The sequence below is a fragment of the Heterodontus francisci genome, chromosome 3, assembly GCF_036365525.1.
Source record: "Heterodontus francisci isolate sHetFra1 chromosome 3, sHetFra1.hap1, whole genome shotgun sequence".
Classification (NCBI taxonomy): Eukaryota; Metazoa; Chordata; class Chondrichthyes; order Heterodontiformes; family Heterodontidae; genus Heterodontus; species Heterodontus francisci.
In genome coordinates, this window is record NC_090373.1 from 112,813,907 (window position 1) to 112,833,637 (window position 19,731).

The 19,731-nt window shown below is 43.4% G+C and overlaps 1 protein-coding gene across 1 annotated transcript in view; it reads left to right on the top strand.

The window, feature by feature from the left end:
• The first annotated feature begins 17,965 nt into the window (after positions 1–17,965).
• ccn6 (cellular communication network factor 6) overlaps positions 17,966–19,731 on the top strand; it is a 30,467-nt gene continuing 28,701 nt past the window's right edge. Inside the window, exon 1 of the mRNA XM_068028573.1 lies at positions 17,966–18,098. Within this exon, the coding sequence (XP_067884674.1) occupies positions 17,966–18,098 (133 nt within the window). The remainder of the gene's footprint in view (positions 18,099–19,731) is intronic.

A 19,731-nucleotide genomic window follows, 5' to 3' on the forward strand; every position in this document is an offset into this window, starting at 1 on the left:
AGTGGTTAGGAAGGAATTTTTTTTGTATTCATTCATGGGATGTGGGCGTCACTGGCTATGCCAGCATTTATTACCCATCCCTAATTGCCCTAGAGAAGGTGGTGGTGAGCTGCCTTGAACCGCTGCAGTGCATGTGAGGTAGGTACACCCACAGTGCTGTTAGGAAGGGAGTTCCAGGATTTTGCCCAGCGACAGTGAAGGAACGGCGATATAGTTCCAAGTCAGGATGGTGTGTGACTTGGACGGGAACTTGCAGGTGGTGATGTTCCCATGCATCTGCTGCTCTTGTCCTTCGAGGTGGTAGAGGTCACAGATTTGGAAGGTGCTGTCTAAGGAGCCTTGGTGCGTTGCTGCAGTGCATCTTGTAGATGGTACACACTGCTGCCACTGTGCGTCGGTGGTGGAGGGAGTGAATGTTTTTGCATGGTGTACCAATCAAGCGGGCTGCTTTGTTTTAGATGGTGTTGAGCTTCTTGAGTGTTGTTGGAGCTACACCCATCCAAGCAAGTGGAGAGTATTCCATCACACTCCTGACTTGTGCCTTGTAGATGGTGGACAGGCTTTGGGGAGCCAGGAGGTGAGTTACTCGCCGCAGGATTCCTAGCCTCTGACCTGCTCTTGTAGCCATGGTATTTATATGGCTACTCCAGTTCAGTTTCTGGTCAATGGTAGCCCCTAAGATGTTGATAGTGGGGGATTCAGTGATGGTAATGCCATTGAATGTCATGTGGGATACTTGCCTTTATTAGCCGAGGCATAAAATATAAGAACAGAGAGGTTATGGAGCTGTATAAAATGCTGGTTAGGCCACAGCTGGAGTACTGTGTACAGTTCTGGTCACCACACTATAGGAAAGATGTGATTGCAATGGAGAGCATGCAGAGCAGATTCACCAGGATGTTGCTTGGGCTGGAGCATTTCAGTTATGAAGAGAGACTGGATAGGCTGGAGTTGTTTTCCTTGGAGCGAAGAAGGCTGAGGGGGGACCTGATTGAGGTATACAAAATTATGAGGGGCATTGATAGGATAGATAGGAAGAAACTTTTGCCCTTAGCGGAGAGGTCAATAACTAAGGGGCATAGATTTAAGGTAAGGGGCAGGAGGTTTAGAGGTGAGTTGAGGAGGAATTTCTTCACCCAGAGGGTGGTTGGAATCTGGAACACACTGCCTGAAGAGGTGGTAGAGACAGGAACACTCACAACATTCAAGAAGTATTTAGATGAGCACTTGAAATGCCATAACATACAATGCTATGGGCCAAGAGTGGGGAAATGGGATTAGTTAGGACGGGTGTTTGATGGTCGGCGCAGGCGTGTTGGGCCGAAGGGCTTGTTTCTGTGTTGTAAAACTTGATGACTCTATGCTTGACCTTTTTTTAATTTAATTTAATTTTTTTAACCGTGTGCCTGTTTTTCATGTAGTTGGAGCTGCTCATTATTCTGCTATTAACACTCTCTGGACTAATGCTTTGTCTTTCACCACAAGCATTTACACACTCTGTCTTTGTCCCAGGACAAAGATTATTTAATCTTTCCTGCCCTCTGCCCTATCACACACCTTCCCTTTTGTTCTCTTCCCCACCAACAAACCCCAACCCCACCCGCCCCCTCACTTGCTTAAAACCTAATTCTTTTCTAATCTTTGCCAGTTCTGATGTAAGATCACAGTCCTGAAACATTAACTCTGCTTCTCGCTCCACAGATGCTGCCTGACATGCTGAGTATTTCCAGCACTTTCTGTTAACACTTTGTAATCTAGCTTTAATGTTGAAAGCGAGTCTGTTACTTCTTGGGCTGAATTTTATTCAGGTGCCGCGCTCTGCAGTGGTGCCCTTTGAACTCGGCGGGGTGCCCACATTTTGATATTTTGTGCGGGGGCTTATTTAAATAGTGGGGGTGGAGTGCCAGCCCCCGATGACGTGCAGAGGTGGCCTCAGAGTCTCCGGCAACAGCATCCAGCACCATCGCATAGGTGCCAGCGCCATTTTTAAAGGACTTTGAGCCCTTAGAATCGCTTTAAATTTTTAAACAGGTAGCAACGTTAAATTTTTATAAAACAATTAGAAATATGTGGATGGCCCTTCCCCAATCCCACCACAATGGTCATTTCAATGCCTGAAATGACCAAAACATTCATTTTTCCCTCCCTGAACTTAATCCCCTAAACTTATAACATGTGGTTATAACCCCTTCCCACCATCCCCACATCCAATAAAAATTGATTTCCCCACTCCTCCACCCCTCCCGCCCTCAAATTTTTATTACTCTCCCCTCTCCGAAGGCACATGAAGGCCGAACGGAGGCCATAACATTGGCGTGGGACAGCAGGTAAGTTCACTTGAATATAATTACTGTCACTTTAAATATGCAGCTGAAGGGCCCGCAGCCAGGCAGCCAGGGGGGCGGGGCATCGAGGTCACCTCGCCACCGGTAATATGCGGCGGGCCCTTCTTGACGTCGCCGGTCGTGGCAGGCCTCTCCCTGCAACATTTTACCGGCCCCCACGCCACAACCAGCAGCATCAAGGGGCCGGTAAAATTCAGCCCCTTCTATTGTTTCATGTTCATAGAAGTTGTGAGACCCCATTACAGGAATCCAGCTGGGAGTCAAACCTGGAATCCTCTGGAATATTTTTAAGTTGTTTGAAATTAAGTAAGTATAATTATTGAATGTGCCTATGTTAATTTAATATTATGTAAAGTTTAAATGAGGATAAATGGCAGGTTAAATGTGAGAATTGTAAGTCGACAGAGATGTGGAATTTGTGTTGGGATTTTATTCTGCTGTCACATCTCTCGCAGATAAGAGAAGAGAATTTAAGCCGGTGATAATGTATTTGGGTGAGAATGAGTTTGAGATTTTGAATCTGTACAGAATGGATAATGCCTTAAACATTAGGAATTAGAATAAAAACAAGAAATGCTGGAAATACTCAACAGGTCTGGTAGCATCTGTGCAGAGAGAAGCAGAGTTAATTTTCAGATCAGTGACCCTTCATCAGAACTCATCAGGAATTGGAAGTTGGTTTAAGTGGGGAAAAGGGATAAATTAAGTTATGACAAAATGAAGGAGAATAGAAAATTCTGTTTTAATCTCCCTGTGCCTGTGAAAAGTTTACAGGCTGTGAAAACTCTGCCATGTAATTTGTGAATGCTTGACACTGCTGTTGATTTTCTTTTGTGTTTCTTTTTGTTTATTTGTGAGAATGTACTTTTTCTTTAGTTTTTGATGCCAGGAATTTGAAAGGTACCTGAAGAAGGAAAACAAATTTGTAATTTGTTTCTCTTTCTGCCTTTTTAAAAAAAATCATGTGTTATTTTACTTTGTGTTTAGTTGATAAAGTATTGGTTTGACTTATATTGCAAGTTGTTAAGGTTGTGTTTAAAGCAAAAATGTGCGTTGTGAGAATGGAGAATGTAAAGTCTGCAGCATAAGGGAGCTCCTGCTTGTGTGTGGAATGAAAGGATTTGTGTGAATGATTTTTTTATGTGTTTCAAATTTTCATGTATTTGTCTTCTTGAAATTGTGATTTTGCAGTAGCGGTTTCAGCACTTTAAGTTTAAAAAAAAAACATCAACAGTGAGAGTTATGAGCAAGGATTAACAGGGAAGTGTAATTAATAAATGTTTCAGGTTATGAAAGCTCGAGTTGCGATTGCTGGCCAGAGTCACAACTCGAACATGTTAATATAAACATCTGGGAATATTGCTCCGGATACAATTTTCAAAAAAAAAGGGGACATTTTTGAGGTTGAATGAACTGCTAATTGAAATATGTAAACAAACAGTTTGAGCCGAGAACAGTCCCGTGTTCTCAACTCCAAACTGTAAAAAAAAAAGATGGAAAGGGAATTTGAAGAAAAGGAGGGTTTGGAAACAATCGGAGTTGTCTTGTCTAAAAAAGAGAGACTTGGATGATATCATGCCTATTTGAGACCTTTGCTCTGCCCCTTTTAAAACTAGCAGGGAAGTTAACCCTTTCTGTCAGCAACCTAGCTCACCACAACTGTTGGTTTGCTGATTGAAAATTTATATATTGGGCACTATGAAATTTTAAGTTTCTTAATTGTCAGATATGTCTGGATGAATTAACCCGTCCAGCTCCGGGCAGAGTGGGTCTTTTGTTTTTTGCCACAGGTAACTGCAAGTGCAACAAGATGTCCAGCAGCTTCAAGAATTCAAGATTTTCAATGTCACAGCATGGTCACAATTTGGACCAAAGGTTTTGCCTTTTCAAAAACTTTTGTTATTTGTTATCTTCTGAGACAAAGTGCTTGAGATTGGGAGAGATAGAAGTTACATCTAAACTAGGTGCAAACATTTCTGGCTTTAATGTAAAGCACCATGCAATACCACCAAGCTTGGGCATAAAAAATTGTAATTGATTAACAAAATTAAATTGATATGAGTGGTTATTTCAAGCACTCAAAGGGGAATTTATTTGAAGTTTAAGGGGATAATCAAATTTAGAAAAACTAAAAAAAACAGTCCACCTGTCACCCCAGCAACACTTATTTGAATTTAGGCTAATTTTGAGATGCAAAACATCCAGTGTAATTTAGCAAGTTACTTTTAAGAATCTAAAATAAATTTACTTTTAAGCTAAGATAAAGAACAAACAAAATATGGTAATGCTTGGAATCAAATGTGAATGCTTGATTTCTGTTTTAAAGATATGAGTATTGGACAGTAAAGTTTCTCCAGGGTTAAAATGAAACAGCATTATAATTAATGGGAATTGAAAGTTAAATCTGGCTGATACAAGAGCTAATAAGGGAATTTTAAGGATGCACAATGGTGAAATTCGAATGCAAATCATAAGATTAATATCGTCTGGAATTTCCAAGAAGTCCAGAACTTTCCCGTGAAAGTTAGGAAAGTGTAAAAAAGACTGGTAATTTAATAGCTTTCTCTTGGAGATATTTGTATCCTTGCCTATGAGTTTTGTTTTTAAAGAGAGCTGCATTTGATAGTCTGGCCACTACCCGAGACATCAGGATCATGCAGGGGGAGATACGCAAAGATCTCAGACAGACACCACACCACCACTGCCCCCGGCCACCCCTCCCCCCCACCCCCCTCCCCTTTGCTCTTTTGATAAGATCACCTGAGAATTGTGACATGATACTGGGATACTAGTGTAAGAATGTAGTTATGATTTGTTACATGTGTTGCAACTAACATGCAAAATGCATGGTGAAATGCATTGAAGAATGGGTCTTAGACACGTTCACCTACTTGACAAACAGCATGACATGAAATGGTTACTATGGCCAGTAGTGGAAGAGTGAAACAATATTTTAAATTACCAAGGCATTGACACATACTCCACAGAGAAACTGACTTTGCAACAATCAGGATAAATTAAACATACTGGTAATGGTTAAAGGGAGTAAAATTAATGTTCAGAGAGACAGCTGAAAGGCTAGGAAAATAATACTTAACAACTATCCACAAGATGGATACAGGTAATAAGAGAGCTGGAGAATCTTTTAAGTCCGTGCATGATGGAAGGACACAACTTGGACAGGATGTAGAGAAACTTATTGTATGTAATATGTTGTTTTTGTGACCAGTGTGATTGGGTCATGGATGTCACCATCATAATTAGGTGGGTTAGAACTAAAGAAGGGGAATGGTTGGGTATCAGTACAGCAGTCAGTACTGCAGACTGGAATAGAAAGGACCACCACCTGTTGCAGATGGCTGTAGAATGCTGGAAATACAACAGCTAGGCAAGAGACTGTATATAATGTAAGCTAACACCCATGGCTCTGGACTCCATGTTTATGATACAAACACAGGCCATAGTATTAACAGTAGGACTCTTTATGCTTTGCTATTTGCTACTTGTGACAAGTGTGTTACAAGGCACGAAGCTTAGGGCTCTCAGCTTTTCTTGAAAATAGTACAATAGTTAATGAGGAGTCGATATTGATTGTATTTAGCTATTATAAACTAACATTTAACTTTATTAGAACCCTTCTTTGTAGTATGGTAAGTAGGAAAACTTAGGAAATAAGGCACAGAATAAACATGATGTCAAGTTAGAGGGAGTCTGAGAGATTATGTCAAGTTTTACAATGCTTACATGTAGTAAAAGGGTGAGATCTTGAGAGCAGGATTGACTAGACCAATGCCCTCCTGGTCAGATTCCCATCTTCCATGCTCCATAAAGTTCAGCTCAGCTGAAACTATGTAGCCCATACCCTAACTCACATCAAGTTCCATTCAACCAAACCATTGGATCCCAGTCCACCAGTGCCTTGATTTAAAAACTCTCAGCCTCGTCTTCAAATCCCTCCATAGCCTCAGATTTCCATATCTCTGTAAACTCCTCCAGTCCAACGGCCCTCCAACAACTCTGTGTTACTCCAACTTTGGAGTTTTGTCCATCCCCCACTTCCTTCACCTCATCATTGGCTTCAGTCATCTAGGCCCTAATCTCTGGAATTCCCTCTCAACCTCTCTGCCTCTCTCTTCTCCTTTAAGACCATCCTTCAAAACCTACCTCTTTGACTAAGTTTTCAGTCACCCATCTTAATATCTTCTCCTTTGGCTTGGTGCCAATTTTTGTCTGATTGCACCTTTAACGCTTCACAAGAGTTGAATGTAAACATAAGTTAGTCTTGATTAAGATATATATTTGCATAATCAAGTTATGACATTAACATTTATCCATAGTATTCTGTATTAAATTAAATTATATGGCATCCCTAAAGTTACCGCAAAAAGGAAAATGTGTGCCCAAAGTACGCCTGTTGGCAGAACAGATGTTTTGAATGGGAAATACTGTAGGAAGGTCATTGGGAAGTGCTGAAAAGAAATATGAAAGCTAACAGAGGTGCTTGTGGATTTAAGGCAGAGGTACGCCTTATGCACAGCTTGTCCTCAGCTCCTGCCAACTCGTGCTCTAAATTCACACCATGCAGACTCTCTTCCTTTGCATCCTGCTTTTCACTTGTACTTATCAGGTAAGTTAAGACTTTTGAACATTTTATTCAACGTTTGTTTCCTGTTGGCGGTTGTCTTATCCTATAATTGTAAATTATACGTTTATTTAAATAAGCGTACAGTTCGTGTTTTAGTTTGCACCGTCACTACAAAGGTTGCTAAAATGAATATTGAAAGTTGCATGCTTTGAAACTACGACACTGGACTATTATTAAGAACACTTTGGAAATAATTCCATTTATATTTTGCCTTATACCTTTGTTCAAATGTTGCCCATAAATTGGAGTTTGTTTTTGAAAACCATCTACTATGTGGTTACAGTGGTTAAAAGCGCTTAATTAATTGGTTGAAACATATCACTAACTCAATTGTTTCGTTCACGAAAGAATCTGCTTTGGTGATAATAAGAAGCATTCAGATATGAAGCTGACGGATGCCACCGAGAAATATGCACAATTTTTAGAGACGTAACTTTCATATTCTTCTTGCAACCAAATGGACGATGAAAAAAGTAGCCAGATCGATCCAGCGGTGCAAAACGCTTCAGATATTTTCTGGTCTTTTCAGTATGAAAATCTTTCACCTCGCAGCAATATGTGAGGTAGAATGTACAGTGGCATTGAGCTAATGAAAGCAAATGTTGTATTTCCCAGGAAGTTGTGTTTTGGAAATCAGCCAATTGAAAAAAATAAATTTAAAATTGCACATATATTGGTCTTCCAATCTTATTCTATAAACGAACTTTTAAAGCAAATGTTCATTTATTTTGCTTCAGGGTATGTATAGAAAACAGCCTGGCCAAGTACCTGTAAACAAAAAGTATCTCAACACATTTTAGTGTCTTGGTATTGCGAAGTCAGCCTTTTAATGACATATTAGTGCAGAGAGATTATTTTTTGAGATCAGATTCCGCATGCAGTTATTCACATCTTCCCACTAACCCAACAGTCTCTATTACACTGACGCTTTTTCAACATTTAGCTTCAAAACATTTTTTTTTTCGGTGATGGTGCTTATTTTTGGAACGAAAGGTTCAGAATTGCAAATATCAGGCCCTGGGTGAAATCACTGTTCTCTCCAAAATAACCATCTAGGGATAGCTCTATCCCTCAAATTGAATGGCATCTGGTGGTTTTCAGGCACAGCAGGAAAACGTTTTCAAAGTCCTCAGAGCGAATAGAGGGATGCATTATTAATAAGCAGGAGCAAGTGGGTTGACAATTGTAAATACCTGAAAGCAAGTTATTGACAAAAAAACGGATTTATTTTGGGGAGGTACATTATCATTTGCCCTGCCAAATAAAAGCAGAAGTTATAGAAAATCCATCTCATATCAACTATGGATAGATGTGGGATAAATTCCTTTGTGGACTTTCAAAACCTTTCACATATATGCAAGTACTGGCCAAAGGGAAATACTTGTAACATTTTATTTCTAATGATAATTTCTAATTAAGAGTAATATGAATAATATGAACATATGAATAATTGATTCACACTAGACAAGAATGGGCAAAAGGACAAGTAAATTGTTTTTGGAAATCAGTCTTAACTTAGACACGTGTCACTCCAATTAAATAGCAAGGCTGAACATTTAAAAATGCTTGAATTTTATCTCAAAAAAGTTGGCAAAAATGCATATGCAAGTCACAAAACACTCCAACATCCAGGAAGATTAAGTTAAATAATAAATTACATTGAGTGGGGATTAAATTCGAATCAATTCTAGCATCACAAGATAGGATAATAGTCTCCAGCCATTTATCTGATATTTATGTCACACATGGAGGGATAGAGACCAAAAACATGTTTTTGTTATTCAGCAATCTTGCATTTACACAATTTCATCAGGCATAAGACTGGATAAGTTTCTTGTAATTTTCAGAGGTTTGAAAGCACTGTTTAAATGGCAATGAAACAGATATAAATTTCTAAGTTAATGGGCTGGATTTTACTGTAGGCAGACAGGACTTCACCACCGACATAAAAATTGGTGGCAAACCCGCTTCCGCCTAGCCCGGAGATCCATTCTATAGGTCCCCAGGCTTTATTTGTCTCAAGGCAGGACTTCCACCCGTTTGAGGGAGGTGGTCCCGCCTCAGTGAGCTGCCAGCCAATCAGCGGGCCAGCAGCTTTTAATCCCAGCAGCGCCACCGGGAGCAGTGGCCACTGCTGGGACTGCAGCCCAACCGACCGAGTTGGATGCCATGGAACCGGGACAGAAGGTACGTTGGGGTTGCCTCGCCGGGGTGGGTGGAGGGATTGGTCGTGCCGGCGAGGCAAGGGTGGGGGGGGGGGCGTCTTGGATCCCAGGGATGGGTTGGGAAGTTGGGGGTGTCCTCAATCGGGCACCCTGTGCCGACTGCCATGGCCCCACCCCCCGGCACACGGAAATGCTGGCAGCTATCGCTGGGGGGCCTTTCACGTCCCCAGCATGCCCATTTGCCATGGGTAAAATACCCGTGGAGATGGGCGAGGGCCCTTAAGTGGCCGTTAAGTGGCCACTTAAGGGCATTGATTGGCCTCGGACGGGCGGGCCGTTTTCCCCTCCCGCTTGACCGCCATAAAGTTGGCCAGAGGCGGGAGCGGTGTGGGAAGGTCTCCCGGAGCCACCCGCTCAATTTTACGCCACCATCCGACCCGCTGGGGCAGCGTAAAATTCAGCCCAAAATCTCACTGTTACTACAAAGATACAAAAATTGTGAATACATTTTAACATTTGACCTTTTTGCTAATGTCAGATAACAGAGATGAGCCATTCGTCATGGTTAATTGCTGGAAATAATGACTTGGCCTTTCCACTCTGTGCAGTCGCTCATAATTTTCTACCGATTCATTTCAACTGACAGACGTGGACTGGAAAATGCTGCCCAATGTCTTTTAGCCATATTTGTTGTAACAGGTCAAGGGAGGTTACAGCACCATCTCTGGAGACAGTAAGAATAAGAAGTACAAGCATAACCTATACCCATTGATTCCAATGGCACTGAAGGGCATTACAGCATCATCAAATTTAGGGTCCTCTATCTATATATATTACATATATAATATTGGTAGTGTCAGTAAGTAATCAAGATTCAAAATTTAACAAATACTTATTTACTAGAATGTAAATAGGGATGCGAGGATAATATTATGAACTTTATTCACTGGCACAGCATCCCAGAGTCCCAATTGTTGTTATTGAGGTTATTTCTTACATATGATGGTAGATGTCCAAACAATAGTCAGGATTGCAAATGTACAAAGATTATAACAATTTGTTTCATACGAACATACAAATTAGGAGCAGGAGTAGGCCACTCGACCCCTCGAGTCTGCTCACCATTCATTATGTTCATGGCTAAACTGATCATTCCACATTTCCACCTACCCCTGATAACCTTCCACCCCCTTGCTTATCACAAATTTGTCTACTTCTGCCTTAAAAATATTCAAAGACTCTGCTTCCACCGCCTTTTGAGGAAGAGAATTCTAAAGACTCATGACCCTCTGAGAGAAAAAATTTCTCCTCATCTCTGTCTTAAATGGGTGACCCCCTATTTTTAAACAGTGACCCCTAGTTCTAGATTCTCCCACAAGGGGAAACATCCTTTCCACATCCACTCTGTCAAGACCTCTCAGGATCTTATATGTTTCAACCAAGCCACCTCTTACTCTTCTAAATTCCAATGGATACAAGCCTAGCCTGTCCAATCTTTCCTCATAAGGCACCTCGCCCATTCCAGGTATTAGTCTCGTAAACCTTCTCTGTACTGCATCCAATGTATTTACATCGTTGCTTAAATAAGGAGAACAGTACTGTACACAGTACTTCACATGTGGTCTCACCAATGCCCTGTAGAGCTGAAGCATAACCTCCCTACTTTTGTATTCAATTCCCCTCGTGATAAACGATGACATTCTATTAGCTTTCCTAATTACTTGCTGTACCCGCATACTAACCTTTTGCGATTCATGCACTAGGACACCCAGATCCCTCTGCATCTCACAGCTCTGTAATCTCTTACTATTCAGATTATATGCTTCTTTTTTATTCTTCCTGCCAAGTGGACAACTTTACACTTTCCCACATTATACTCAATTTGCCTTTTAATTAAGTTCACATTAAATATTTGAGTATTTGATTAGTGTGATATCCAAATTATACAGAATCATAGAGTAATAGAGTTATACAGCACAGAAACAGGCCCTTCAGCCCATCGTATCTGTGCTGACCATCAAGCACCTATCTATACTAATCCCATTTTCGAGCACTTGGCCTGTAGCCTTGTATGCTATGGCATTTCAAGTGCTCAACTAAATACTTCTTAAATGTTGTGAGGGTTCCTGCCTCTACCACCCTGGAAATGTGTTCCAGATTCCAACCACCCTCTGGGTGAAAACATTTTTTCCTCAAATCCCCTCTAAACCTCCTACCTTAAATCTCTGCCCCCTGGTTATTGACCCCTCTGCTAAGGGAAAAAGTTTCTTCCTATCTATCCTAGCAAGCCCCTCATAATTTTGTATACCTCAATCAGGTCCCCCCTTAGCCTTGTCTGCTCTAAGGAAAACAACCCTAACCTATCCATTCTCTCTTCATAGCTGAAATGCTCCAGTCCAGGCAACATCCTGGTGAATCTCCTCTGCACCCTCTCCAGTGCAATCACATCCTTCCGATAGTGTGACGACCAGAACTGTACACAGTACTCCAGCTGTGGCATAACTAGCGTTTTATACAGCTCCATCATAACCTCCCTGCTCTTATATTCTATGCCTTGGCTAATAAAGGCAAGTATTCCATATGCCTTACTAACCACTTTATCTACCTGTACTGCTGCCTTCAGTGATCTATGGACAAGTGCACCAAGGTCCATCTGTACTTCCTAGGGTCCTACCATCCATTATATATTCCCTTGCCTTGTTAGCCCTCCCAAAATGCATCACCTCACACTTCTCAGGATTAAATTCCATTTGCCACTGCTCTGCCCATCTTACCAGTCCATCTATATCGTCCTGTAATCTAAGGCTTTCCTCCTCACTATTTACGAAACCACCAATTTTCGTCTCATCTGCGAGCTTACTGATCATACCTCCTATATTCACGTCTAAATCATTAGTGTACACTACAAAGAGCAAGGGTCCCAGCACCGATCGCTGCAGTACACCACTGGTCACAGGCTTCCACTCATAAAAACAAACCCTCGACCATCACCCTCTGCCTCCTGCCACAATTTTCCAAATTGCCCTGGATCACCAATCTCCCATGTGGGACCTTATCAAAAGCCTTACTGAAGCCCATGTAGACTACATCAACTGCTTTACCCTCATCTACACATCTAGTCATCACCTCGAAAAATTCAATCAAATTTGTTTTATTTTATTTTAGAGATACAGCACTGAAACAGGCCCTTCGGCCCACTGAGTCTGTGCCGACCAACAACCACCCATTTATACTAACCCTACAGTAATCCCATATTCCCTACCACCTACCTACACTAGGGGCAATTTACAACAGCCAATTTACCTATCACCTGCAAGTCTTTGGCTGTGGGAGGAGACCGGAGCACCCGGCGAAAACCCACGCGGTCACAGGGAGAACTTGCAAACTCCGCACAGGCAGTACCCAAAATCGAACCCGGGTCCCTGAAGCTGTAAGGCTGCTGTGCTAACCACTGGGCCACTGTGCCTTTAGACATGATCTCCCCCTGACAAAGCCATGCTGACTATCCCTGATTAATCCCTGCCTCTCCAAGTGGAAATTAATCCTGTCCCTCAGAATTTTTTCCAATAGTTTCCCTACCACTGATGTTAGACTCACTGGCCTGTAATTACCTGGCTTATCCCTGCTATCCTTCTTGAATAATGGTACCACATTCGCTGTCCTCCAATCCTCTGGCACTTCTCCTGTAAAATACCTGCGGCGATGGGAGGAGGCCCTTAAGTGGCAGTTAATTGGCCACTTAAGAGTGTCAGGCAAGCCCCCCCCCCCCCCCACCTGCCAAGACTGAGGCATACATGATTTCGCCACATGAACATTAAAACTTAAAATTGCCCTGTCGTTGCTTCCCCAATACACAGAAAAAGCGGTCAGTCCAGTTTTAGTCACATGACTGACTGTTGGAGGTTTTGAATTTGAACTTCCAACAGACGATTTGAACTCAGAAAGCCATGTGCTTCTGTTTGGAACAGAACATCCTCTCCAGTCCTGCCTGCCTCCATCTCTCTCCCATGGAACTGAATCTTGTGAAAACACGTGAACTTCAAAGAGAGAAAAGTCTCCTACGTGAACAAGGTTTAAGAAGAACACTGGGCCCTGATGAACAGTCAGAAACAGGGGAATTTATTTTGGGGAGCAAAGAAATGGCTGACCAACTAAATGCATACTTTGGTTCTGTCTTTACAAAGGAGGACACAAATATCACACCAGAAATGTTGGGGAACACAAGGTTTAGTGAGAGGGAGGAACTGAAGGAAATCAGTATTCGTAGAGAAATGGTGTTGGGGAAATTGATGAGATTGAAGGCCGATAAATCCCCAGGGCCTGATAATCTACATCCCAGAGCACTTAAGGAAGTGGCCCTAGAAATAGTGGATGCATTGGTGGTCATCTTCCAAGATTCTATAGACTCTGGAACAGTTCCTACAGATTGGAGGGTAACTAATGTAATCCCACTATTTAAAAAGGGAGGTAGAGAGAAAACAGGGAATTATAGACCAGTCAGCCTGAGGTCAGTAGTGGGGAAAATTCTAGAGTCCATTATCAAAGATTTTATAGCAGAGCACTTGGAGAACAGTGGTAGAATCGGACAGAGTCAGCATGAATTTACGAAATGCTTGACAAATCTACTAGAATTCTTCGAGGATGCAACTTGTAGAGTTGATGAGGGGGAGCCAGTGGATGTGGTTTATTTGGACTTTCAGAAGGCTTTCAACAAAGTCCCACATAAGAGATTAGCATGTAAAATTAAAGCACATGGGATTGGGGGCTAGTGTATTGCGATGGATAGAAAATTGGTTGGCAGACAGGAAACTAAGAGTAGGAATAAACGGGTCCTTTTCCGAATGGCAGGCAGTGACTAGTGGGGTACCGCAGGGATCGGTGCTAGGACCCCAGCTATTCACAATATACATTAATGATTTAGATGAGGGAACTAAATGTAATATCTCCAAATTTGCAGATGACACAAAACTGGTGGGAGGGTGAGTTGTGAGGAGGATGCAGAGAGGCTTCAGGGTGATTTGGACAAGTTGAGTGAGTGGGCAAATGCATGGCAGATGCAGTATAATGTGGATAAATGTGAGGTTATTCACTTCAGTAGCAAAAGCAGGAAGGCAGATTATTATCTGAATGGCTATAAACTGAGAGAGGGGAATATGCAACGAGACCTGGGTGTTCTCATACAGAAGTCGCTGAAGGTAAGCATGCAGGTGCAACAGGCGGTAAAAAAGGCAAATGATATGTTGGCCTTCATAGCGAGAGGATTTGAGTACAGGAGCAGAGATGTCTTGCTGCAATTATATAGGGCCTTGGTGAGGCCACACCTGGAATATTGTGTGCAGTTTTGGTCTCCTTATCTGAGGAAGGATCTTCTTGCTATAAAGGGACTGCAGCAAAGGTTTACCAGACTGATTCCTGGGATGGCAGGACTGACGTATGAGGAGAGATTGAGTCGGTTAGGATTATATTTGCTGGAGTTCTGAAGAGTGAGGGGGGATCTCATAGAAACCTATAAAATTCTAACAGGACTTGACTGGGTAGATGCAGGAAGGATGTTCCCGATGGTGGGGGAGTCCAGAACCAGGGGTCATATTCTAAGGATACAGGGTAAACCTTTCAGGACTGAGATGAGGAGAAATTACTTCACCCAGAGAGTGGTGAGCCTGTGGAATTCGCTACCACAGAAAGCAGTTGAGGCCAAAACATTGTATGTTTTCAAGAAGGAGTTAGATATAGCACTCGGGGCAAAAGGGATCAAAGAATATGGGGGGAAAGCGGGAACAGGTTACAGAGTAGGATGATCAGCCATGATCATAATGAATGGTGGAGCAGGCTCGAAGGGCTGAATGGCCTACTCCTGCTCCTATTTTCTATGTAACAGCAAGACTACCTACAATCAAGTGAGCTCGAATCACAGTAAACAAGAAACTCTTCTGATATTGCCTCAAACCCCTCTCTACTATATTTTCCTCTTCCCTTTTCTGTCCCTATTTGCATGTGTATATCGCGGGTGCATGCTAGCTTGGGCACGTCGTATATCCATAGGCATTAACTGTATTAGAGTTTAAGTTTAAGTTTTAATAAAATTTCATCTTTCTTCTTTAAACCTCAGAAAACCTGTGTGAATTGGTTTCATTGTCTTATAATTGGGGAACTGTGAACAAGGATTCACAAAGGGGGAGTTCAAAACATAGTGTGTTGAAAATTAAACCGTTACAATAAGACCAGGTGAAGATAGTAACAGATCCCTAGACACTTTTCTCAGGGTCACATGGTGGGGGGGAGGGGGTGGTGGGTGCGGTTACAGACCAGGCAGCTTTAAATGAATGGCAACCGCTCTCTCACTGAAGGAGTTAGAGGTACAGGAGTTTTCTGTTTTGTGTATTTCATTTAGCAGTAAATTCCAAACTCCGGGCTGATATTGCTGGCTCACAGGGCTCACTTGAGTGAGTAATACTCCTGGTAGGGCCACAGCATCTGTGCTTTATCCTGGGTAGGGAAGGGGGGTTGTGAGTGCCTGTGCTACAGCAGGCAGCAAAAAGCTGTCCCCAACACATCTTTGGGAAGCTGCTGCCATGGGCATTGTCCACTCTGGACGAAGGTCCTCCAGTGACGAAGAGAACGGCACAAGGAGGGACAGACAGCCAAGTGGCCAAGGAAATCAGCAACCTGCTGGTCAGCTGCAGCCTGGTAATGAGGGAAGAGCAGAAGGTCACAGAGTTCACCGGCAGCAAAGACCTGTGAGGAAAGGAAAGGCAGGGTGTACTGGCAGCGGTTGAGCTTCCTGCAGATGTCAGTGCCTTAGAAGACTGTGCCTGTCCTGTCACATCTCTGTGTGAGATAATGGCAGCAGAGGTCAGTTCCAACTGCATGAGTGGCCATCCAATGCCTGTGGCTCTGAAGGTCACAGTTGCTCTGAACATCTATGCATCAGGCTCATTCCAGGCTTCTACAGGAGATGTGTGAAATCTCACAATCATCTGCACAGCACTGCATAAGGGTCGTAACTGATGCCATATTCAGGTGGGCCAACCAGTTCATCAAGACTGATTCGGCCAGTCAGGCCGAGACAGCCAGAGGCTTCAGTGCCAATGCTGGGTTCCCCATGGTCCAAGGTGTGATTGACTGTACACATGTAGCCATCAGAGCTCCTGCAGGCCAGCCAGGGGCCTTCATTAATCAAAAGGAATTTCACTCGATGAATGTGCAACTAGTCTGTGACCACTGTAAAAGTATATTGCAGGTGTGTGCTCATTATCCAGGAAGCAGTCACGACGCATTCATTTTCTGGAACCCCCAGGTCCCAAGGCTTTTCAACTCCCTTGAGTGCCTGCAAGGATGGATTCTTGGCGACAGGGGTTACCCACTGAAGAGATGGCTGATTCCACCTCTGAGGAACCCACGGAATGAAGCAGAGGAACAGTACAATGTGAGCCATGCGAGGACCAGAGCTTCCATTGAACAGACCAGCAGTCTTCTGAAGATGAGATTTAGGTGCCTGGATCAATAAGGTGGTGCCCTTCAGTATTCGCCAGCAAGGGGATCTTGCATTGTGGTTGTCTGCTGCGCCTTACATAACCTGGCATTGCAGAGAGGGGAGGCCCTGGATGCTGAGGAAATTGTTCAGCATGTGGTATCCTCAGATGAGGAGGGTGAAGGGTTTGAGGAGGAGGAGGGGGCACAGCCAGCTGGATGTCCGGGGGAAGCAGTTGAAGGTTTGCAGCAGTTTGGTGCAAGGGAGGCTGGGGAGGCTCTAATACTCAGGCGTTTCTCCTGAACAGAGGCTCATCACCCATGCAGGCTGCCAGCGACTGACATGTCAATTGAACTTCAGGCATTTACATCAGCTGGAATCCCAAAAGCACTCACCTGCAAGCTCCAATCACAGCTGCTATGGTCCACCTTTCCCTCTAACACACCATGGCCCACTGGTGCACCTCCCCCAAGTCTCCATCTCATGTAGAAGAAAAAGCTTGCTTCATACATCATCAGCTACGTGAGACATAAATAAGCAAAAGGAGAACTTTAATAAAGTTTGTGGAAAGTTGCACAATAATTAACATAGATCAAAATCACACCAGTGAAACCTAAGTTCAGTTACAGTGATTTCTTAAATCATTTCAGAATGCTCACACGTGTCGCTTCACCTTCACCACCAGCTATAGCAGAGGCAGGTGGCTAATCAGGCTGCCCCATTGCTTAGGATGACCGTGGCAGGCGTCCTCTGACATGTTGAGGTGACCCTGAGCAGTCTCAGGACCACCCTCTGTCATCCTGGCATTCTGAGGTGCTGGTGTCACTGGTAGAGAGGCCAAGGAGCCGCTGTCCGCATCAGGAGCGCCCTGAGAGGAGCCCCCAAATGCAGACTGCTGTTGCTCCTCTGCCATTACGAGGTACATTTGCGCTTCCCTGCTGACCTTGGAACGATGATCACCTGGAGGAGACCCCAGATGCCTCGTCCCTCTCTCGCGTTGCCACTAATGCATGGAGCTCACTGACACTGCGATGGTGTGGAAGGCTCTGCGAATCTCCAGCAGGCACTGGGTAGCCTGCTGGAGCCGGCTCTCCACTGCAGTCACCAATCTGTCAATGGAGGAAGCCAGTCGCTCAGCTGACAGGGACTGTGCAGAACTCATGGCTTTGAAGAACTCTTCTGAAGTCCGAGCCAGAGCATGCATAATCTCTGGTAACTCCGCCAGATCTCCACACACCTCAGGCTGCACCTGCAGCATCTCCCGCTGGATGGATGTCCTCAGAGGCTCATCATCAGCCTGGGGCTCAGCACTGGTTTGGCCCCCCACAGTCCTCCCGAGATGTCAGAGGCATTGGCCAATACTGCCTCTAGCAGCTGGTCTGGCACTTGTGCTATGCTAGAACCAGGTTGTAACCACGAATCTGAACGCGCTATTAGCCCAGCCGAGGTGACTGTATCTGAGCTAGTGGCTAGTGAGATAGTTGATGCATTGGTTCTAATTTTTCAAAATTCCCTCGATTCAGGGAAGGTTCCATTAGATTGGAAAATAGCAAATGTCACTCCTTTATTCAAAAAGGGAGGGAGACAGAAAGCAGGAAACTACAGGCCAGTTAGCTTAACATCTGTTTTAGGGAAAATCTTAGAAGCTATTATTAAAGACGTCATAGCAGGGCACTTAGAAAAATTCAAGGTAATCAGGCAGAGTCAACATAGTTTTGTGAAAGGGAAATCATGTTTGACCAATTTATTGGAGTTCTTTGAAGAAGTAACATGTGTTGTGGATAAATGGGAACCAGTGGATGTATTGTACTTAGATTTCCAAAGGCATTTGATATGGTACCACATCAAAGGTTATTGCGGAAATTAAAAGCTCATGGTGTCGGGGGTAACATATTGGCATGGATAGAGGATTGGCTGGCTAACAGGAAACAGGGAGTAGGCATAAATGGGTCATTTTCTGGTTGGCGAGATGTAACGAGTGGTGTGCCACAAGGATCAGTGCTGGGGCCTCAACTTTTTACAATTTATTTAAATGACTTGAATGAAGGGACGGAAGGTATGTTTGTTAAATTTGCTGATGAGACAAAGATAGGTAGGAAAGTAAATTGTGAAGAGGACATAAAGAGGCTACAAAGGGATATAGATAGGTTAAGTGAGTAGGCAAAGATCTGGCAAATAGAGTATAATGTGGGAAAATGTGAAATTGTCCACTTTGGCTGAAAGAATAAAAAAGAAGCTTATTATCTAAATGGTGAGAGATTGCAAAGTTCTGAGATGCAGAGTGACCAGGGTGTCCCAGTGCATGAATCTCAAAAGATTAGTATTCAGGTACAGCCCGCAATTAGGAAAGCTAATAGAATGTTATCATTTATTGTCAGGGGAACTGAATACAAAAGTAGGGAGGTTATGCTTCAGTTATACAGGGCATTGTTGAGACCACATTTGGAGTACTGTGTACAGTATTGGTCTCCTTATTTAAGGAAGGATGTAAATGCATTGGAGGCAGTTCAGAGAAGGTTTATGAGACTGATACCTGGAATGGGAGGGTTGTCTTATGAGGAAAGGTTGGATAGGCTAGGCTTGTATTTGCTGGAGTTTAGAAGAGTTAGAGGCGACTTGATTGAAACATGTAAGATCCTGAGGGGTCTTGACAGGGTGGATGTGGAAAGGATGTTTCCCCTTGTGGGAGAATCCAGAACTAGGGGTCACTATTTAAAAATAACGGGTCACCCATTTAAGACAGAGATGAGGAGAAATTCTTTTCTCTCAGAGGGCTATGAGTCTTTGGAACTTTCTTCATCAAAAGGCAGTGGAAGCAGAGTCTTTAAATATTTTTAAGGCAGAGGTAGATAGATTCTTGATAAGCAAGGAGGTGAAAGGTTATCAGGGGTAGACGGGGATGTGGAGCTGAGGTTACAATCAGATCAACCATGATCTTGTTGAATGGTGGAGCAGGCTCGAGGGGCCGAGTGGCCTACTCCTGCTCCTAATTTGTATATTCATATGTTTGCATCAGCTTGTGCTTGGTGTGGGGAAAGGATGTGTCGCTGCACCCTCTGAGGTTCCCTCTTCCTCCTCAGAGGTGGTCGGATGTCCCCCAGGTAC